This window comes from Lithobates pipiens, unplaced genomic scaffold (assembly GCF_037356315.1).
Source record: "Lithobates pipiens isolate NorthernLeopardFrog02 unplaced genomic scaffold, aLitPip1_a1.2 Scaffold_18, whole genome shotgun sequence".
NCBI lineage: Eukaryota > Metazoa > Chordata > Amphibia > Anura > Ranidae > Lithobates > Lithobates pipiens.
Genome location: NW_027507758.1, coordinates 282594485 through 282617175, shown reverse-complemented (window position 1 = coordinate 282617175; position 22691 = coordinate 282594485). Strand labels below are relative to the sequence as shown.

Below are 22691 nucleotides of genomic sequence, written 5' to 3'. Positions count from 1 at the left end.
TAGGTTGATGAACAATTTGCGTAGGTTAAAGGATGTGTTGCGACCCGGCATGAATCCCGCCTGGTCGACATGTATTAAGGACAGGATAACTTTGTTCAATCTCAAGGATAGTACCTTGGCGAGAACTTTTATGTCTACCTGGAGTAGGGAGATTGGACGATATGATTCCGGATATCCCGGGTCTTTCCCTGGTTTGGGAATGAGCACTATTACTGCCTCTCTCATGGATGGTGGTAAGGAAAAGTTTTCAAACAGGTGGTTGTATAGCGTGAGCAGTTTCGGGGTAAGTAGTTCACTGTACTGAGAATAGAACTCGATTGGGAGACCGTCTGAACCAGGGGATTTGGATCTGGCAAAGCTGGCTATGGCCGTGGCTATTTCGTCTGTAGTGAGGGGCGCCTCAAGAAGGTCAACCTGGTCTGTTGTCAGTTGAGGGAGGGTAATGCTACGTAAGAAGGCCGTTCTCTGGTCCGTTGGGTCTGTAGTCATTGTCTTGTATAAATCTGCAAAGAAGTCTCTAAATCTAGCAGTCACTCTTTGGGGATCTGTTATCTGATGGCCCTCCGGCCCATGTAGCGTGATGACCACTGGGGGTCTATCCTCACTATGTACCAGGTAAGCCAGCAGCTTGCCTGCCTTTTCTTACAGCTTATTTTAATCACAAAATATAACCCAGAATACCTATCTTTCCTCCTAATTCTTCAGATTAAAGTAGAAGGAAAGGCCAACAAAAATCCACATTTTAAACATTACCTCCCCACTGCCCTTATACTTACTTTATACAGTTTTAATGACTCTCAAATATCTTTTTTTTTTTTCAAACAATGCTTTGGTGGGTGTGCCTATCTGTACATGCCCGACAACAGCACTGAATCCAGTGACATCATAATACCGACCTCACCGGTCTCCATTGTGCTAAGGTGTTATCAAGTTCAGAGAGTTACCGCCCACCAGCTGCATCAATAGACATACTCTTCAGAGCTTTGCAGTCATGTGACCACTTGGAAGATCATTTTAAAAGGGTACTATTATTGAGGTATCTTACAAATTGTACACAGCAGGTTAAGGAGCCTTATACATTTAAACTAGTCTTGTGTTTCTGCCTCTAGAAAGTTGAACTTCTGAATTCATTTCTGCTGCAGCCACAGGAAACTTATGCCACGTACACACAGTCGGACTTGCCAACAGGATAATCTCCATCTGCATCTCAGATGGAAAAATTTAGAACATGTTCTATATCTAAGTCCATTGGAAATTCCGACAGAAAAAGTCATACACAGGGTCGGAATACCAAAAGCTCCCATCTGACTTTTTCTGTTGGAAATTCTGACCATATGTACGCCCCATTAGAACTAATTTGGACATCTAGTAATAAAAAGATGTCATAGGGTAGAGTTAAATCTTGCTGCACTTGTCATGGAGAGCAGTATTGACATGCTAACTATAAACAATTCTGAAAAATGATTTTTTTTATCGATTTGGATAAAATTACATGACTGAACACATTTTTGTATTTTGCTAATGTAATTTTTAAACAGTAATAGTATATGTCATTTGTTTTAGCTTTAAAGTAGACTTGTCACATACCTAAGCAGTTCAAACTGAACCTGTGATGGCGTTGGATCAAACTCAATTTTTATGGGGTAAGTTGAGATTTGCATAATGACTCCTCTGCCTATATACCGTTTACTGATTTACAGAGATATATACTGTATACAAGATTCGCATTTCGGGTAAATGAGACGTTCCAGACTAGTGTTTGCTACATTCCAGACCAGACCCTGACTACAGATTGTGTAGTTCTGGATCAGAACATTCAATCCTGTGTCAGGGTTTTGCTAGACACCTGCAAGCTGGTTGAGTGCACAGGTGTGCAAGGCCATTATATTCCAGGTCGGAGGATAGCTCAGAGCTTCCAGTTTGGAGACTGCTCCCAGTGGGGGAGATGGAAGGTCTTATCGAGGGGTCAGAGGGCCCAGCCAGAAGCCAAGAGGATCTCATTTTTAGGAGTCAGGTTGGCTCCTATTGGGGTGTCAGGAGAACCCCAATCCATAGGCCAGAGGTGGGCCATGCAGTGGGGCGCTGTGACTAAAGGCTAGAAAGCCAAGTATCCAGGAGAGATAGCTGGACAGTATAGTAAGTGAGACTGGTAAGAGGTGCAGCGTAGAACTGCTGTTGAAGCTAAGTGAGTGTATGGGCCAAGTGGCTCTGATTTTTCCAGTGTTTATATTCTGCTGAAGCTGGAGAATATTCCCTGCTTAGGAACCCTTATATTGGACTGCTATTTTGCTTTCTACCGTTTTAATAAAAGTGGGCTACCAAGCCCTTACAAACAGTTCCTGTATGGCATGGATTCTTAGTTTAAATAGCTAAGATGTGTGACATGCCTACTTTAAGCAGCAATTAAATGTAAAATCTGGCAGCTGCATTCCCTTCTAAAAATAAGTCCATACAGGTATTATTACCTATACTCTAATATATTATAAGTCAGGTTACTTCCATTTTCGTCACCCATCTTCCACTGGATGGTGCTTTTATCTCCAGGAACACTCTGTGGAACTCCTGGTTTGCCTGGGACCCCAGCTGAAAAGCAACAGATAGAAGATTGTATTCTATATTTGTTCCCAATGGTAAAGAAAAACGTGTCTATTGTAAACTAATGTACCGTATTTTTCGGACGATAAGGCGCACCGGATTATAAGGCGCACTAGCAACGACCGGCTAATATAATGGATATTTCCATATATAAGGCGCATCGGACTATAAGGAGCACTGGATTATAAGGCGCATTTAATGAAACACAACTCGGATGCGGTACTGTAAGTCAAATTTTATTCAACTCTTTAGCAATAACCATAAAATGGTCTATAACAATAACTCTTAACACTGTTCAATTAAATACAAAACCAGACAATTATTTTTTCACTTTATTCTTCAATAACTATTAACACTGTTCAGTTACCGGTGAATACCGTACAAAACCAGACACTCACTTTTTCACTTTATTCTTCTCCCGCAAATCCATCAAATTCTTCATCTTCAGTGTCTGAGTTTAACAATTGGGCGATTTCGGCATCAAGCACGCCCGTATCCCTCTCATCATTCTCATCAGTATCCGAGTCAGGCTCGTTGCTGTCATCGGTACCGGTACTTAGCTGTTCAGTGATAATTCCGGACTTCTTGAAAGCTCGGATTACACTGGTGACTGATACCTTCGCCCAGGCATCCACGATCCACTGGCAGATAGTGGCGTAACTCGCCCGGCGTTGCCTCCCTGTGTTGGTGAATGTGTGTTCGCCTTCTGTCATCCAATGCTCCCACGCAGCTCGCAGTTTAACTTTAAACGACCTGTTGACACCTATATCTAGTGGCTGCAGTTCTTTGGTTAATCCACCTGGAATGATGGCAAGCACCGAATTAGTTTTCTTCACTTGGGCTTTGACAGTATCTGTCAGATGGGCGCGCATGGAGTCACAGACCAATAGGGATGGAGATTCGTGGAAAAAGCCACCCGGTCTCTTGACGTAAACCTCTCTCAGCCACTCACTCATCTTCTCCTCGTCCATCCAGCCCTTCGGGTTAGCCTTGATGATGATGCCAACCGGAAACTTTTCTTTTGGCAGAGTCTTCCTCTTGAAAATTACCATGGGTGGTAGTTTCTGGCCATTAGCCTGGCAACCGAGAACTACAGTGAAGGATGACTTTTCGTTTCCTGTAGTGCGTATAGATACCGTACTGGTCCCTGTTCTCTCGACAGTACGGTTTACAGGGATATCAAAGGTAAGGGGGACCTCGTCCATGTTGGTGATGTGCTCTGGTCGGATTTTCTGTTCATTGATCTTGTTCTTGCAGTAGGTATGGAAAATGGCCAGCTTTTCTTCGTAATCCTTTGGCAGTTGCTGTGACATAGTGGTTCTTGTGCGGATAGAGAGATTCCGCCTTTTCATGAAACGGAAGCACCAAGAGGGACCTCCTCGAAAGTCGTTGATCTCCATGTCGCGTGCGATCGCTGTTGCTTTGAGTCGAATAGAGACAGTAGAGACGCTTCTACCTGCGGTTCTCTGTTCAATAACCCACTGTTCAATTTTGTCCTCCAACCGTGGCCATCTTGCTTTGTTTCCTCGGAAACTCAGTTTGGTCTTCTTTACCTGGCGCAGGGCATCATCTTGCTTCCTCCACTTTCGTACCATTGATTCATTAATGTTGAATTCTCTCGCAGCTACTCTATTTCCATGCTCTACTGCATGACTGATAGCCTTCAGTTTGAAATCCGCTTCGTAAGCATGTCTCTTAACAGGAGCCATTTTTGGGGCAGCGGGTATACCGTAGAAAATGAACGAATGAATGCGCACACCTCCTGACTAAGATGGCCGTAATGCTCACGAAGCTGCACTGCTTGGATTGGGCATTACGGCCATCTTAGTCAGGAGGTGTGCGCATTCATTCGTTCATTTTCTACGGTATACCCGCTGCCCCAAAAATGGCTCCTGTTAAGAGACATGCTTACGAAGCGGATTTCAAACTGAAGGCTATCAGTCACGCAGTAGAACAACCTGAGAGAGGTTTACGGTACGTCAGTTTACGGTAAGAGACCGGGTGGCTTTTTCCACGAATCTCCATCCCTATTGATCTGTGACTCCATGCGCGCCCATCTGACAGATACTGTTAAAGCCCAAGTGAAGAAAACGAATTCGGTGCTTGCCATCATGTCAACAGGTCATATATAAGGCGCACCGGATTATAAGGTGCACGGTCGATTTTATGAGAAAATTTAGGCTTTTACGTGCGCCTTATAGTCCGAAAAATACGGTACAAGCACTTTTACAAACAGTACAACAAAAGAAGCCTTACTTTGTTCTAAATGGTTTAAATGTTTAATTTTGTGAATGTTAGTTTATATGGTATATAGAAGTTGTATTCACTTTGAATACCCATGTACTTGAACACAGATTCTACTTAATAACAATAACTTTTCAATATGAACATACACTATGCAAAATGAACATTCTTTAGTAAAACAACCTAATAAATCCCATTCCCTGAAATCCATAAAAAGTATCATAGACACACTTTTGACTTCCAGCACACCTCCATTTGTTGTTGCACTTATGTGTTGGGAACAGATACATAAATGTATTGTCGGAGGCTGGGAAGTCTCGTTGTAGGGTAGGTGGCGCCTGATGGGGAAATTTAAGACTAGTTCCCCATCAGGTCTGCTTCCCTTGCGATTGATAGTAGTGAGCGAATTCCATTGCCGTTAGACAGCCCAATAGTAGCTATGGAATTGACCCACTGACTTTCTCTGTCAATCAGAAGGGAGACGGCCCTGATGGGGAATTCTAGGAGACTAGTTCCCCATTAGGTCCACCTACCTTATAGCTGGCAATGGACAGCAGGCGGTGGATTTCTTAGCCAGTGGTAGCTGCGTAAAGGCTAAAGAATCCACCCAATGAAATGCTCTGTAAATCACCAGTAAGACAGTCCTGACCAGTGGCGGTGCGTCCATAAAGGGCACAGGGGTGCCGACACCCCCCGCCTGCACCGCTCTAATCACCATCACCAGATAGATTCATGCATCCATGTTAGATGCAATAATTAGTGAGATGAGTCATAGCTGTAATTTTTTCCTGGATTACGGGTTAAAGGATAGGCTCACCTTTTGGAACACATTATGTTTTACACCCCTATTTAGAGTGTAACTTGCAACATGTTTCAGCACAGAACAACCCCCCAATGACAGGGGGTGGGGGTTCCTCTCCCCTTCAGCCACTGTCACATTTAAAAGCAGCACAGCATGCTGTCCACCCACGTGATCTGTGAATAAACTACCTCAGAAGATGGACTTGTAGTTTCAATAGACTGCTTTTGAAACCGACAGCCCATACAGAGCACAAGCACAGAGCTGAAGGCAGTGTCTGCAGGAACCTGGCATTGCACCTGCGATCTACCGATCGCAGGGGTATTTGCTTTGTAGGCTAAAATAAATACACTTTTTTTTTTTCCTGCAAAAACATGTGCATTAATTTTTTTTTACAACAATAAACTTAGCCTTTAAATGCCCTGGTATTTTATTTACAATTTTGAAAAGACTTTACTGTCAATCTTCCAAGCAAAGAGGTTCACAATACAAATTCTCTGTTAGTTAAAAGCATTACATTTAAGAGATTCCAACCTGCAGTCTTGAAGTTTGCTGGACTAGACACACTTTGAGCTCCAGTTGTATAAAGCACTGCGGTGCGTATGTTGTAATCAGTATTGGGAACAAGTCCCATGGCTGTGCAGATATAGATAGATCTGCCTGTGCTGCAGGATACATCCATAGGGTTATACCCGGTTCGTAAGTTTATCTAATTTATAAAACACAACGTTATAATTGAAAAACAAATGCATGTTGGAAAAAGTTACACAATGATAGATCATTTGCAACAAAAGCAACACATTAATTTTTTATCTTATTCCCCAACACACAATCACAACCTGACTAGTATAATGTGAGCTAGCCTTGCAGCTATGAAATGTCCCATTCACTGCTTACAAAAATATGCTCTAAGTCAGCCTTTCTCAACCTTTTCAACACTGAGGAACCCTTCAAATAGTTCTCTGGTCTCGGGGAACCCCTGCTAAAAATTAGAACTCCACAACCCATGATACATTAGTATGATGGTCAGTGAGAGGAATGATCCTTACACTTGTGGTCAGGGAAGAATTACCTCCTTACAGATAGCTAAAAAGATCAATGGTGTGAGTGGGAACTTATTTGAGAGGCAGAAATTGCCCAATGCTGAAGGCACCCCTAGCAACATCTGGAGGAACCCTGGTTGAGAATCACTGCTCTAAGTTATTAACAATTACCTCTGTTATGGCATTTCAATGTTTCATTCCTAGAAGTCATTGAAACCCACATGCTGATGCCAAACTTTATACCAAACTTTTTCTACTTCAATCATTTTTACATAGAGCATATAATGCATATAAGTTTTTTTGGTATTCTATTTATTCTATTTATGCAGAGAAATTGAGAAAATTTTATTTTTCTTCCCTCCATTTATGTCCGTATTGGTTGAGATGCAACTATTTTGTGCCTGAGCATCCACTTTTTGCACACTATTGTTTGCATGTCAATTCTGAATGGGTCACTTATGTGGTGTAAACCTTAAGCCGCGTACACACGGGCAGATTGTCTGGCCTACTTAGTCCGCCAAAACACATTTCAGCGCACAGTCCGCTCGTGTGTGGGCTTCAGCGAACTTTTTCAGCGTGCAGTCTGGCGGACTAAGTATTTCGGAATTTCCATAATACTGTCCGTCGGACTCGCATTTCGGCGGACAATCCGCCCGTGTGTGTGCCAGTCCGCCGTACTTTTGAAATGAGCGGACTTTTCCCGCCCGGAGAAAAGTCCGCTCATTTCGAGTGGGTATCCAGGTAGGCGGGGCCCGCGAAGGAGACGTCGCTGGCCCCGCCGCCTGGTATGGACTTAAAGGGGAACCCCAACGCCGAAAGTCCACAACAGACCCTTGTCCGAGCACGCTACCCGGCGGGCCAGGAAAGGGGGGCGAGCGAGCGCCCCCCTCCTGAGCCGTACCAGGCCGCGTGCCCTCAACATGGGGGGGTGCCACCCCAAAGCACCTTGTCCCCATGTTGATGAGGACAAGGGCCTCTTCCCGACAACCCTGGCCGTTGGTTGTCGGGGTCTGCGGGCGGGGGGCTTATCGGAATCCGGGAGCCCCCTTTAATAAGGGGGCCCCCGGATACCGGCCCCCCACCCTATGTGAATGAGTATGGGGTACAATGTACCCCTACCCATTCACCTGTAAAATAAAAGTACAAAAAAAACACAACACACGAGATAAAATACTTTATTGCACAGCTCCGGGGGTCTTCCGTCTTCGGGGGTCTTCCGTCTTCGGGGGTCTTCTCGCCGGACTCCTCCGCTATCTTCTTGTAGCTCTTTTGCTAGCGGAGGAGTCCGGCTTTCTTCCTCGCCGCCGTCGCCGCCGCCTTCCGTTCTTCTTCTTCTTCTTCTCCAGGAGATGTTGCCTCGATGATCTCTCCAGCCGGAATGCCAGGGACGCACTGCGCAGCCACTTATATAGGGACAATGGGGCGGTGTCACATGGCTTTATGTCACATGGGTTGGTCACATGGGTTGATGTCACATGGGGACTATGACATCGTAAGGGGGCGGGGTCACCATGTGACACCAACCCATGTGACATAAAGCCATGTGACACCGCCCCATTGTCCCTATATAAGTGGCCGCGCAGTGCGTCCCTGGCATTCCGGCTGGAGAGATCGTCGAGGCAACATCTCCTGGAGAAGAAAAGAACGGAAGGCGGCGGCGACGGCGGCGACAGAAGACCGGGCCACCGCCTGTAAAAGAGCTATAAGAAGGCGCGGTGGCCCGGCAGAAGAACCGAAGAGGGGGACAAGACCCCCGAAATCGGGAGAAGAGGCCGGCGGCGAGGAAGAAAGCCGGACTCCTCCGCTAGCAAAAGAGCTACAAGAAGATAACGGAGGAGTCCGGCGAGAAGACCCCCGAAGACGGAAGACCCCCGGAGCTGTGCAATAAAGTATTTTATTTCGTGTGTTGTGTTTTTTTTGTACTTTTATTTTACAGGTGAATGGGTAGGGGTACATTGTACCCCATACTCATTCACATAGGGTGGGGGGCCGGTATCCGGGGGCCCCCTTATTAAAGGGGGCTCCCGGATTCAGATAAGCCCCCCGCCCGCAGACCCCGACAACCAACGGCCAGGGTTGTCGGGAAGAGGCCCTTGTCCTCATCAACATGGGGACAAGGTGCTTTGGGGTGGGGGGGCCGCGCGGCCCCCCCTTCCCCAAGGCACCCCCCCATGTTGAGGGCACGCGGCCTGGTACGGCTCAGGAGGGGGGGGCGCTCGCTCGCCCCCCTTTCCTGGCTGGCCGGGTAGCGTGCTCGGACAAGGGTCTGTTGTGGACTTGGGGGGGACCCCCACGCCGATTTTTTTCGGCGTTGGGGTTCCCCTTTAAGTCCATACCAGGCAGCGGGGCCAGCGACGTCTCCTTCGCGGGCCCCGCCTACCTGGAGACGCGCTCGAAATGAGCGGACTTTCCTCTGTGTGTGTGGGCGAGTCCGTTCATTTCAAAAGTAGGGCGGATAGTATGGCGGACTTAGTACGCCATATTAGTCCGCTCAAAAAGTGGTGTGTGTGGGCAAGTCCGTTCATTCGAAAGTATGACGGACTGTCCGTCGGATTGTCTGACGGACTAAGTTGGCCAGACAGTCCGCCCCGTGTGTACGCGGCTTTAGAGTAACATTACACAACAAGTACAGCATTACAGTCCAAATACAGCCGTGAATACAATTTATTTTTTCTAGTTTTGTTTTTACAAAGCTAATTGCTGTGGACAATTGTGAATGGGCCCATAGCATACAAATAAATGGCATATAATTACATACAAATGCATACATATATAAATTACATACAAAATAATTACATATATGTTATGGATCTGAATTCAGCAAATTGTACACCCATGTTTCTGAGCCATTACACTGTTACACAGAGACACACCTTCAGATTCAAGTGGCGTTTCCAAGCTGAATACTTTTTTCGTGAATAAAGCTTCCAACCTTCATGAGATCACTATGTCATAGCTGACATAGTGATCACATGATTGAGAGCCACCCTGGTTCCTGATTGTAATGTAGGGACTGGAGCTGTCATTGACAGGGGGGCACATAGATTAACATATCCTCAGAATGAAACATTGAGTAGGAAAAAGTTATTCTACAGATTAATGACAGATTGAATGAAAAGGTTGAGGTCAATCAAAATTACATTTTAGATCAGTGGTCGCCAACCTTTCGGACCACTAAACTCACAATTTATAATCCCGCAGACCACTAATATGAATTTTACATGCTTCTACACACAATGCTCTGGCTCTCTGCTCTCTCCCCCCTGGATCACACTGCTGCCTTATACACACAATGCTCTGGCTCTTTGCCTCCCCACCACACTGTGCAACACAATGCCGCTTTACACAGATTCATCATTATCCACCTCTTTATCCAGCCATGACCTTAAGCTCCATTCTCTCTCCCACACTCTGTGATCAGCGCTACCATTGGAAGTCCCCTTCTTCTTCACCTCTCGCTCTCTGTGCTACTCTCTGTGCCTCCCTCTGAGATCACAGGAGATGGAACTACAGAGGAGGCATCAGTTATCAATTCATGCTGACAGTAAATAAATACAGGAAGTAAAAACAAAAAAAAAGTCACCTTATTTTCTTCAAACCAGAATTCCTGTATGGGCTCTTCAGGAGCTGTCCATTCCATCACTGAACTGATATTCCCTGAAACTATATTATGTGGAGGTGCAGGTGACTTAAATGTTCTGGCATAAACGGCAGTACTTTCAGTGTACCAGTTCTCATCTGGGTGAAATGCAAGGACCTGATTAATTAAATGAATACCTCAGATTAATATATTGCAAATTTCTTAAACCAAATTATTTTCTAAAATTCTAAGTAAACTTGCCTTGAATTGATGATTAGTTCCACTTTTAAGATTCTTAAAAGTCCACAAAAGTTTTTCATCTGGAAATTCTCTTGGTCTTAATGGTACAGAAGGACTTGGAGGTGAATTGTCAACTTTGATCTGGTATCGGATTAAATCAAGTGGACCATTTGGCTTGGATGGTTCTACCCAAGTTATATTAACTTGTGCATCTGATAAAACTGTCACATTTATAAATGAAACTGCTTCTGGAACTAAGAAAACATAACTCACATTAGAGGTCAGTAATCACAAGACTTATAATAATAGTAAGTTGACAGACCAATAAAGTTTTTATTCCGCATAGTAGTGAAAAGGACAGCCATGGTGTTTCAGGTATTTTGGCCTTACCGGTACTCCTGTTTCAGGGCTTGTGCATGTGCAGGTTAGAAATATGCTGGACTGGTTTACTAGACTTGATTTCTCTAGCATAGATTACCTGCTCTGGTCTAGGCTATACAGGCTGTCAGTGTAGCTTTCTTTCAACCCACACCTGCACAAGTCCTGATGAAAGGGTTAAGCCACTGAAACACACTGAATATCCTTTTTAATCTTATGAAAATTAAAAGGAACTGGATTCTCAACTCACTCACTCTGCCAAGCTTACCACTGTGATTTCTTTGGACCCATAATGACTTTGAGAGCAGCTTCTTAACCAAAAAATCAGATCTAAATACATGCCTGATTCAGTGCTTCCCCAACATCTCTTCATTTAAGGCTAATTTTAAGGAAGGGAAAATAAGATATTATGGACCTTAAAAAAGTTCATGCAATTTTTAAAATGTAGCATTACCTAACTTAGTTACCTGTTTATTAACAGCTTGAATAAAGAACCGTAGGCATGCTATCCAAGTCAATAGTATCTCCCACTTCTTTAGCTCAAAGTTTTGCAGGTAATATGAATGGTTGGTGGGAATTGATGTGGTTTGGCTACACACATGTAGCATGTAAATGTATTTAGTATGTGCTTCACATCTCCGTAAATATTGATCAATCCAAAGAGTCCTTATTTAAAGTCTCAATTGGGATCTGCACTGCATAATAGCAATAGAAGGAATCATCCAAAAATGTTTAAAAAAACAGACTCTGCATTGCATAATGCAAAATATTATGATGTTCACTGTAGTTCTCTTGGACTATGGCTGCACTGCATAATGGCAATAGAAGGAATCATCCAAAAATGTTTACAAAAATGGACTCTGCATTGCATAATGCAAAACATTATGATGTTCACTGTAGTTCTCTTGGACTATAGCTGCTTTCACACTGCTCCCTTGCAAAAATGCAGTAAAAACCCATGTGTTTTTGCTGTATTTTTGCTACATTTTTAGTGCATTTTGCACCTGTAAAAGAAAGGGAATGTGACTCAAAAACGCACCAAAAAGCCTGAATTTCCGGTGCGTTTTTAATGCATTATTGCCATTTTTTTGCATTTTTCATTCATTTCAATGGGGAGTTGCATTTTTGTGCATTTCTTTTTACAACACAAAACATGCACCAAAAATGCAGCATGCAATACTTTTAAAAATGCAACTGACCTGCAATTGACTGGTGTGAAGAGTTCCATAGGATTTAATGGTCATGCATTTTTCTTCCGCATTTTATAAGGCAAAAACATCAGAAAAACTGATCAGTGTGAATTGATCCTAAACTGTGCCCTGTATATTGGTGTACACGGGAGCTCTAAAGCTTTTCCAAGCTGGAATCTGCTCAGCATAATCATAATACAGGGATTCTTTGCATCAGCTATTAAATGTGGCAGCACGTTTCTGCTATGTCTGTAACTGTCTTCATTAATGTAACAATTGTAGCACTACTTCAATAGGTCCTGCAGGATTATTGCCCAGGTCCTCCCCAAAAGCTGTCCCGCAACCAGGCCAAGCTTTGGAAAACTCAAATAGGGTTGAGGGAATTGAGTGGCATACTTCAAGAACAGGAACTATGTATAACATGAGGACTAAGTATTCTCTTTCTGGACAAGTTATGGTAAAGTCTGTGCTTGCAACAAACAGTATACTGAAGCTTTGGAAAATTAATAGTTAACTGAAAACTCCTGCCTTAGAGCCACAACAGGAGAATCTCTTTATAGAGCAATGGATGGACTAAGCTTTTCAGAACACCAGTCAGTTTCCCCTTTAACAAGACCCACAACTGACTCACTATACCAAGGGGTGGGGTGGTAGGAGCCCAAAAGTCTCTAATACCGCGTACATCCGATCAGAATTTTGGTTGGAAAAAGCTCTGATAGTTTTCCCGACTGAATTCAGATAGGATTTCGCTCAAGCTGTCCTGCGTACACACGGCCACGCCAAATTCCGACTGTCAAGAACGCAGTGACGTACAACACATACGACGGGACTAGAAAAAGGAAGTTCAAGACCCAGTAGCCAATAGCTTCTGTCTCGTAGTTGAATCTGAGCATGCGTGAGTTTTTGCGCGTCGGAATTGCATACACATGAACACATTTTCATAGCATAGCTCTCAACTGTCCCTGATTTGGAGGGACTGTCCCTGATTTGGAGCAATGTCCCTCTTTCCTCTTCATTTGTCCCTTATTTTGGTCTGATTTATATAGTTGTATATAAAATGCACTTTTTATAGTTAGAAAAGTGTTTCCCAGTGCTAAACCTGTCATTCAAATTCTAAATTACTGCATTTGTAAATTTTAAAAGCTAATATAAAGTAATAGTAGTGGTAAAAAAAAGCCTTTGTGGATTTAATTAACCTTTTTTTTGCTTATAGCTCCTTTAAGGGGGTGTGTCCTATGCCTACATACATTTGCTAGTAGGTGTCCCTCATTTCCATCTCAAAATGTTGGGAGCTATGTACTATAAAAACATGGATATAAATAAAAGAGCCCAAATGCTACTTTTCAACCACTTATTACTGGCAGTATAAATTTTAAAAGCACAACAATTTCCAAGTTGTTTCAGATTGTATGGGAACATTATGATCTTGCTATAGATTAACTTTAAATTGGACTTTGCATTGTGTAAGCTTAGGTTGACCCTGATGCGTGTGAGTAGAATCGGTGAGAATTCAAAGAGCAGCTCTAGTGCAAGTTAGTGCCGTTCCAAAGCGATTCTAATGCATTTTTGATGCGATTTGGATACAGTGTCTCTCTCACACTGCACTTATATAGGACCCGTTTAAAAAAAGCAAATAACTGTCAGCCCTGCAATGCATCATGGGACTTGTAGTCTTGAAACAGCTGGAGGGCCACCAGTTTGAGACCCCTGCTGTAAAACAATACAATTTTGTCTCTGTTGCCACTTGCAATAAAAGCATTATAGAATAATGGATTATATACTTACTACCATAATCAGTTTTTCCAGTAACAAGAACATTTCTTGGCTGTTCAGCAAGCAAAAATGAGTAATAATTTGTCACGCTCACTTCCATTTCATAATCTGAGAAAGGTTGTAACCCATGGATAAGTGCAATCTGATTCTGAAATTCCTGCCAGCACAGAGAAAATATCCTCACCGATGGAAAGAATTTTATTTTGTACAGTGTTTACTACTTATCTACAATATGTCCTTTCAGTCTGTATACTGCTAAAGTGTCTGAATTATAATTATTCTCAATTCACCTATTGAAAAAATAAGGGCAAATGGGTTTCTTTATGAATAAAATATACTAGATAATTATTTTTAAAAGTGACAAAGTGGGTTATTTTTAATGTTAGTAAATGTTATGTACAACAAACAAAAAAAACATTGTATCCATTCTACACACCATCTACAGAAAAATAGTAAAAAACAATGCATATTTTCAATTATACTCCAAGGAGAAAGCTGCAATGCCACAAACCAAATCACTTTATTATTTGTAGACAGACACATATAAAATACCTAAAACCACTTAAAGTGCTTGCAAAGGCTGAAAGGTTTACCTTAATGCATTCTTTCTCTGTTCCTTTAAAGAATGTTATATGACACAGTGCTTGTTCTGTGTCATTTGTCCCGGAATAAAGTAGTGAACACAGCCAGTGCAGCCACCCTATTAACTTCATTTGCGGAACTGGTTGCTAGGGCTGGCCCCGCCTGGCGTCTAGTAACCAGTGACGTCAGCACAGTGAGGTCGGGAGCGACGCCTAATGCTGCTCTGCTCTTTCCACCCACCTCGGCAGTCAGCACCTCTTCCTTCTCCAGCATGCAGCAGGGAGTCAGAACAGCGTCTCCCGAGTCCCTGACCAGCCCACCTGCTGTGTGTCAGACTGCCCCACTGCTGCTACTGAGGCGGTGGGTCTGGTTACCAGTGATGACAGTGCCAGGAAGCAGGAGTGGCAGAGGCTGCTAGGCTAACCCCAGAGGAGCACAATGTATCCAGACTCCAGTCCCGGAACTCCTCCTCCTTGCACTTCACCGCAAAGACTGAGAGCAAGTGGCACTGACAAGGAGCTGCAGTAAGCCACAGGCAGGGGCAGTACAGGGGAGGATGGGGTGGAAGGGGCACCTGCCCTGGGTGGTTTTCCAATATGCAGTGAGTGGGGTGCATTGGGAGCTTCCATGGTTCTCCTGCCTCATTCTACCTCATTCTCGGCACTGTAAGGATCCTCACTCTGTTTTATCTCTCAGTCTCTTATCTGTGCAGTTATAAATCTGTCTCCTGTAGCCTGTGCCATGCCCACTGTGTGCTTCTACATGGCACACGGAGGAATGCCACCCTAGCTGAGCTCTCCTGGGGTCCTGAGTAGGGATGAGCCGAACCCCCCCCCGGTTCGGTTCGCACCAGAACTTGCGAACGACCCCCGCGTTCGGTACGAACGTTAGAACCCCATTGAAGTCTATGGGACTCGAACGTTCGAATTGGAAAGTGCTAATTTTAACGGCTAATATGCAAGATAGTGTCCTAAAAAGGGTTTGGGGACCTGCCTCCTGCCTCAGGGGACATGGGTCACTGCAAAAAAAAGTTTTAAAAATGGCCGTTTTGGCAGGAGCACTGATTTTAATGACGATTAACCACTTCAGCTCCGGACCAATAAACACCTTAAGGACCAGAGGTCTTTTTGCAATTTCGCACTGCGCTGCTTTAACTGGTAATTGCGCGGTCATGCAATATTGCACCCAAACGAAATTTGCGTCCTTTTCTTCCCACAAATAGAGCTTTCTTTTGATGGTATTTGATTGCCTCTGCGATTTTTTTTTTTTGCGATATAAATGGAAAAAGAGCGAAAATTTTGAAAAAAAATGATATTTTCTTCTTTTTGTTATAAGGAAAATCGAATAAACTAAATTTTAGTCATACATTGAGGGCAAAATTTATTCAGCCACATGTCTTTAGTAAAAAAAATGTCAATAAGCGTATATTTTTTGGTTTGCGCAAAAGTTATAGCGTCTACAAACTAGAGTACATTTTCTGGAATTTACACAGCTTTTAATTTATGACTGCCGATCTCATTTCTTGAGGTGCTAAAATGGCAGGGCAGTACAAATCCCCCCCAAATGACCCCATTTTGGAAAGTAGACACCCCAAGGAAATTGCTGATGGGTATGTTGAGCCCATTGAATATTTATTTTTTTTGTCCTAAGGGATTGAATAATGACAAAAAAAAAAAAAAAAAAATTTTTACAAAAAGTTGTCACTAAATGATATATTGCTCACACATGCCATGGTTATATGTGGAATTGCACCCCAAAATATATTCCGCTACTTCTCCCGAGTATGGGGATACCACATGTGTGGGACTTTTTGGGAGTCTAGTCGCGCACGGCACCCCGAAAACCAATCACCACCTTCAGGATTTCTAAGGGTGCAAATTTTTGATTTAACTCCTCACTACCTATCACAGTTTCGAAGGCCATAAAATGCCAAAATAGCACAAAACCCCCCAAAATGACCCCATTTTGGAAAGTAGACACCCCAAGCTATTTACTGAGAGGCATGTTGAGTCCATGGAATATTTTATATTTTGCCACAAGTTGCGGGAATATTACAAACTTTTTTTTTTTGCACCAAGTTGTCACTAAATGATATATTGCTCACACATGCTATGGGCATATGTGAAATGACACCCCAAAATACATTCTGCTGCTTCTCCTGAGTACGGGGATACCACATGTGGGGGACTTTTTGGGAGTCTAGTCACGCACGGCACCCCGAAAACCAATCACCACCTTCAGGATTTCTAAGGGTGCAAATTTTTGATTTAACTCCTCACTACCTATCACAGTTTCGAAGGCCATAAAATGCCAAAATAGCACAAACCCCCCCCCAAATGACCCCATTTTGGAAAGTAGACACCCCAAGCTATTTACTGAGAGGCATGTTGAGTCCATGGAATATTTTATATTTTGCCAAAAGTTGCGGGAATATTACAAACTTTTTTTTTTTTGCACAAAGTTGTCACTAAATGATATATTGCTCACACATGCTATGGGCAGAAGTCAAATTACACCCCAAAATAAATTCTGCTGCTTCTCCCGAGTACGGGGATACCACATGTGGGGGACTTTTTGGGAGCCTAGCCACGTACGGGACCCCGAAAACCAAGCACTGCCTTCCGGATTTGAATATAAAATGCTACCAAAAAACCTGTTAGCGATGGCAGGGATCAGGCCTGACTCTGCGATCGCTGCAGTTATGTGTTTAGTGTTTTGTAAGTGACAGTGATCGATCGATACTGCACTTGGGTGGGCTGGGCAGAGGGGCAAAACGCAGGTGCTAGCAGGTATTTGGGCTGATCCCGCTAACAATGCGTTTTTTTGGAACCCTAAACTACTGGGGACGCTAGTATAGATCTGATCAGATCAGATATTGATCTGTTCAGATTCTATACCACTACGGGAGGTGTATGCTTTGCGTGTGGGTGTTAGAGGTACTGGCACTAACCTAGCGCTGCCTGGGGCGACGCAGACCCTGACCCTAAAACCTAATTGATATCACCCGCCGGGTGATCAGGGGGTTAAACCTTTATTGGGTAATAAATGGTGGGTGCCCTGATGCTATAAAAAACAAACTAACCAGAGTCACCCGTAACACTTATACGGTGATCAGTGGTGAAAGGGTTAACTAGGGGCAATCAGGGGGTTCACATTTTTATTAGGTAGTATATGGGGGTCCCTGGCGCTATATAAAAACCTGACGGGGAACCTAAATAACTAACTGGCTAACCAGCGTCACCAGTGACACTTATACTGTGATCGCTGGTGAAAGGGGGTGAAAGGGTTAACTAGCAGCAATCAGGGGGTTAAAACCATTATTGGGTAGTATATCGGGGTACCTAGCGCTATAAAAACCTGGCGGTGAACCTAAAAAAATAACTAGCTACCTAGCGACACTAGCGACACTGATGCAGCGTTCAGAAAAATTATCGCTTAGTGACACTGGCAAAAGGGGGTGAAAGGGTTAACTAGCGGCAATCAGAGGGTTAAAACCCATTATTGGGTAGTATATCGGGGTACCTAGCGATATAAAAACCTGGCGGTGAACCTAAAAAAATAACTAGCTACCTAGCGACACATGCAGCGATCAGAAAAATGATCGCTTAGTGACACTGGCAAAAGGGGGTGAAAGGGTTAACTAGCGGCAATCAGGGGGTTAAAACCATTATTGGGTAGTATATCGGGGTACCTAGCGCTATAAAAACCTGGCGGTGAACCTAAAAAAATAACTAGCTACCTAGCGACTGTAGCGACACTAATGCAGCGATCAGAAAAACGATCGCTTAGTGACACTGGCAAAAGGGGGTGAAAGGGTCAACTAGCGGCAATCAGGGGGTTAAAACCATTATTGGGTAGTATATCGGGGTACCTAGCGATATAAAAACCTGGCGGTGAACCTAAAAAAATAACTAGCTACCTAGCGACACATGCAGCGATCAGAAAAATGATCGCTTAGTGACACTGGCAAAAGGGGGCGAAAGGGTTAACTCTAGGGGCAATCAGGGGGTTAAATCTTTATTGGGGGGTGATAGGGGGCTACCCTGGACCTAACACTAACTGTCCTGACAGTTTTTACTGTCACAACTGACACTGAATGCATTGATCAGTAAAGAAATGATCAATGCAATCAGTGACACTGTGACTGGGGGGGGAGGGGGGCGATCGGGGGGGGATCGGGGGGGGGGGGGTTTGTGTGCCTGTGTGTACCTACATGTCAGTGTAGTGTTGGTGCACACTTACTATTAGTCTTCTCCTCGTAGTCCGGTCAAAAAGACCGCCCCGAGGAGAATGACATCACTTCCTCCTTCCTGTGTAAACAATACACAGTGGGAGGAAGCTTCTCATTGGCCAGGAGCGATCCAGAGGGGGTGGCCGAAAACCAACGGCCATCCACTCATCACGGAGCGCTCCTGGAACGAACCGGACCGCCGTAACCAGCGGGAGGGGGTCCGATCGGACCCCCCACCCGCTGGAAGGCAATCACGTACATCTACGTGATTGTGCCTGCCTGTGCCATTGTGTTGACGTACATTGGCAATACGGCGGTCCTGAAGTGGTTAAAGTGAAAAAAAAAAGTGAAATATTCCTTTAAATATGGTGCCTGGGGGGTGTCTGTAGTATGCCTGTGAAGTGCCACGTGTTTCCCGTGTTTAGAACAGTCCCTGCACAAAATGACATTAAACGGAAATAACACCATTTAAAACTGCTTGCGGTTTTAATGTTATATCTGGTTCCTGCAATATGGTTGAAAATCATTGAGAAACATGGCATGGGTAGCCCTCCCTGCCCATTACCAGCCTATTTGGGTCTTGTACGCATGTTAAGGGGAACCCCGTACCCATATTAAAAAAAGGAAATGCGTGTGGCCCCCAGGCCCTATATACTCAGAACAGCAGTATACAGGCGGTGCAAACAAGACAGGGACTGTGTAGGTTTGTTGTGTTAAGTTGAATCTGTTTGTCATTTTCAACCGGTACATTTTTAAAGTGTAGCTCCAGTCAAAAAAACTATCTTTAAGCTTTTTGGAAAACATAGGGAAGGGTTATCACCCCTGTATAATTTGTTTTGTCGTCCATCTTTTTTCATCTCACTTGCTGCTGTCTCCTTGCGTTTGCAAGTAGGAGATGTTTGTAAGTTGGATGTTTGAAAGTAGGGGCCTGCCCTATATTATAGCGGTATGTACTGGGTACAGAGCACGCAGACAGCACGCACTATCTCCTAACACTACTGACTGCAAGCTCTATTATTAACCACTTGTTAGCCCAATGTTTGCATAAAGTGAAAGATGAAGTTATGCTGAGTAAATAGATATCAAACATGTCACTCTTCAAAATTGCACATGCCCGTGGAATGGCGCCAAACGTCGCTACTTAAAAAATCCCCATAGGCGACACTTTAATTTTTTTTTTACTGGTTACATGTTTTGAGTTGCAGAGGAGGTCTAGGACTAGAATTATTGCTCTCGCTCTAACATTCTCGGCGATACCTCACATGTGTGGCACATGCGAGCACATGGGGACATGGGCGCTTTAATTTTTATTTTATTTTTTTATTGTTCATTTTACTTTATTTATTTTAGTTTGACATTTTTTCCCCCAAAAATATATTTTTGATCACTTTTATTCCTATTACAAGAAATGTAAACATCCCTTGTAATAGGAATATGGGGTGACAGGTCCTCTTTACAGTGAAATCTGGGGGGTCAATATGACCCCACATCTCACCTCTAGGCTGGGAAGCCTGAAATAAAAAATAAAAAAAAGATTCTGGCTTTGATCGTACTGGCGAGTTGGTAGAAGCACCGGAGGGTGGTGAGGGGTGGGGGGCGTCTATGGCTGGGTATTTCAGGGTATCACCGAGTATGGATGGGTATCTCTGAGTATGGCTGGGTATGGCAATTTATGGCAGGGTATTACAGAGTATTGGCGGGGTATTGACGGGGTACTACAGAGTAATAGCAGGGTACTGCAGAATATTGGGGGGTACTACAGAGTAATGGCAGGGTACTGCAGAGTATTGGGGTACTGCAGAGTAATGGGGGTTACTGCAGAGTAATGGGGGGTACTGCAGAGTAATGGCAGGGTACTGCACTGCAGAGTAATGGCAGGGTACTGCAGAGTATTGGGGGTACTGCAGAGTATTGGGGGTACTGCAGAGTAATGGCGGGTACTGCAGAGTAATGGCGGGTACTGCAGAGTATTGGGCGGTACTGCAGAGTAATGGGGGTTACTGCAGAGTAATGGGGGGTACTGCAGAGTAATGGCAGGGTACTGCAGAGTATGCACTGGTATTGCAGAGTATTGGCAGGGAATTGAGGGGTTAAATTCGGTGAGCAGCGATGTAGGCACTGCAGATGCAGCCCACATCGCTGCTGACACCGATCTCTTTCCCCTCCGCTGTACCGATCGGTACAGAGAGGGGAGGGAGGAACAGGCGTCATAACATGACGCCGGTTTGTTTCCAAGTGATCACTCCGTCATTTGACGGAGCAATCACGTGGTAAACGGCCGCTATGAGCGGCCGTTTACCGTGATCCGTGATGTGACCCGGCGGTCACGGATGCTCTCGAATGCGCACACCTCGGGGCACGCGAGAGCAGAATTCTGGGAGGCCGTTAATTAACGGCCTCTCAGAGTTAAACAACCCCCCTGAAGCCGTTAATCGGCAATGGGCAGTTGTTAAGTGGTTAAAGCTAGATCACTAGCTATATAGGTGAGGTGAATATAGTGGTGTATACTGCAGTCAGGGCACAGACAACAACCACTACACAGCAGCAAGATAGGAAATCAGCCAAAAACGATTGGTGTGTACTGTGTTGAAGGTACACAGAACACCCACTGCTTCAGATGCTAAGTAACACACTACACGAGGCCGCCTCAAAGGCGGCCTTATATAGTGTGGGGCGTGCACTACACAGCCTGAGCTATGATTGGCCACAGGCAGGATGCCTGTGGCCAATCATGGCTCTCCTCGCTGCCGGCGCTGCGATTGGCCAAGCATGCGGGGTCACAGTGCATACTTGGCCAATCATCGGGCAGCAATGCACTGCGCCAACGCAGTGCATTATGGTCCGCGCGCGAGTCACTCGAATTTTGACGCGAACGGCCAAAACGTTCGGAATTCGCCGAACGCACGAACAGCCAATGTTCGAGTCAAACGTACGTTCGACTTGAACACGAAGCTCATCCCTAGTCCTGAGCAGTGAATAGTGATTACAGAGAACCAATCTTTTAGCAGCAGCCAACAGAGACAAAAACATCTGAAAGATCAATTCCCTGTAATCACTATTCACTGCCTAAGAGAGGGCTCTGAAATTCTGAACACCTCTGTGCTCCCCCTTCTCCCTCCAGTTATTGGATACTAAGTCCACTGTGAGGTCCTAACCCCCAGCTCCCAGAGGAGGACAGAACTTCCCATGTTACACACTTGCTCCTCATCCAATCTCCCACTGTGAGCTACAGCCATGCTGCTTAAGGTAGAGGGCACACTAATGTAAAGGGGAAGGAGGGGGCAAACTAATGTAAGGAGGGGGCGCTCTTATGTAAGGACGGGGCACACTAATGCAAGGAGGGGGTGCTTTTATGTAAGAAGGGGGCACACTAATGTAAGGAGGGGGCACACTAATGCAAGGAGGGGGTGCGTTTATGTAAGAAGGGGGCACACTAATGTAAGGAGGGGGCACACTAATGTAAGCAGGGGGTGCTCTTATGCAAGGACAGGGCACACTAATGTAAGGAGGGGGCGCTCTTATGTAAGGAGGGGGCGCTCTTATGTAAGGAGGGGGTGCTTTTATGTAAGGAGGGGGTGCTCTTATGTAAGGAGGGGGTGCTTTTATGTAAGAAGGGGGCACACTAATGTAAGGAGGGGGCGCTCTTATGTAAGGAGGGGGCGCTCTTATGTAAGGAGGGGGCTCTCTTATGTAAGGAGGGGGTGCTTTTATGTAAGAAAGGGGCACACTAATGTAAGAAGCGGGGCACACTAATGTAAGGAGGGGGCGCTCTTATGTAAGAAAGGGAGCACACTAATGTAAGGAGGGGGCGCTCTTATGTAAGAAAGGGGGCACACTAATGTAAGGAGGGAGTGCTTTTATGTAAGGAGGGGCACACTAATGTAAGAAGCGGGGCACACTAATGTGCCCCCTTACATCCTCCAGAGAGTCCCCTTACAACCCTGGGAGTGCCACTTAGTACAGTAGTACTAAGGGGGCACCCTGGAGGAGAATGTAAGGGGGGGATAGACCTGCTGTACTCCCTGCGGTAGTCCCT

The 22691-nt window shown here is 44.7% G+C and overlaps 1 protein-coding gene across 3 annotated transcripts in view; it reads right to left on the bottom strand.

Annotated features, from left to right (window-relative positions):
* ROS1 (ROS proto-oncogene 1, receptor tyrosine kinase) overlaps positions 1-22691 on the bottom strand; it is a 259981-nt gene that overhangs the window by 86444 nt on the left and 150846 nt on the right. For all 3 annotated transcript variants that reach the window (XM_077487054.1, XM_077487055.1, XM_077487056.1), the window contains 5 exons: positions 13855-13999; positions 10523-10755; positions 10265-10438; positions 6173-6347; positions 2466-2583 (listed from right to left, as the gene is read on the bottom strand). In XM_077487054.1, coding sequence (XP_077343180.1) covers positions 2466-2583; positions 6173-6347; positions 10265-10438; positions 10523-10755; positions 13855-13999 — 845 coding nt within the window. The remainder of the gene's footprint in view (positions 1-2465; positions 2584-6172; positions 6348-10264; positions 10439-10522; positions 10756-13854; positions 14000-22691) is intronic.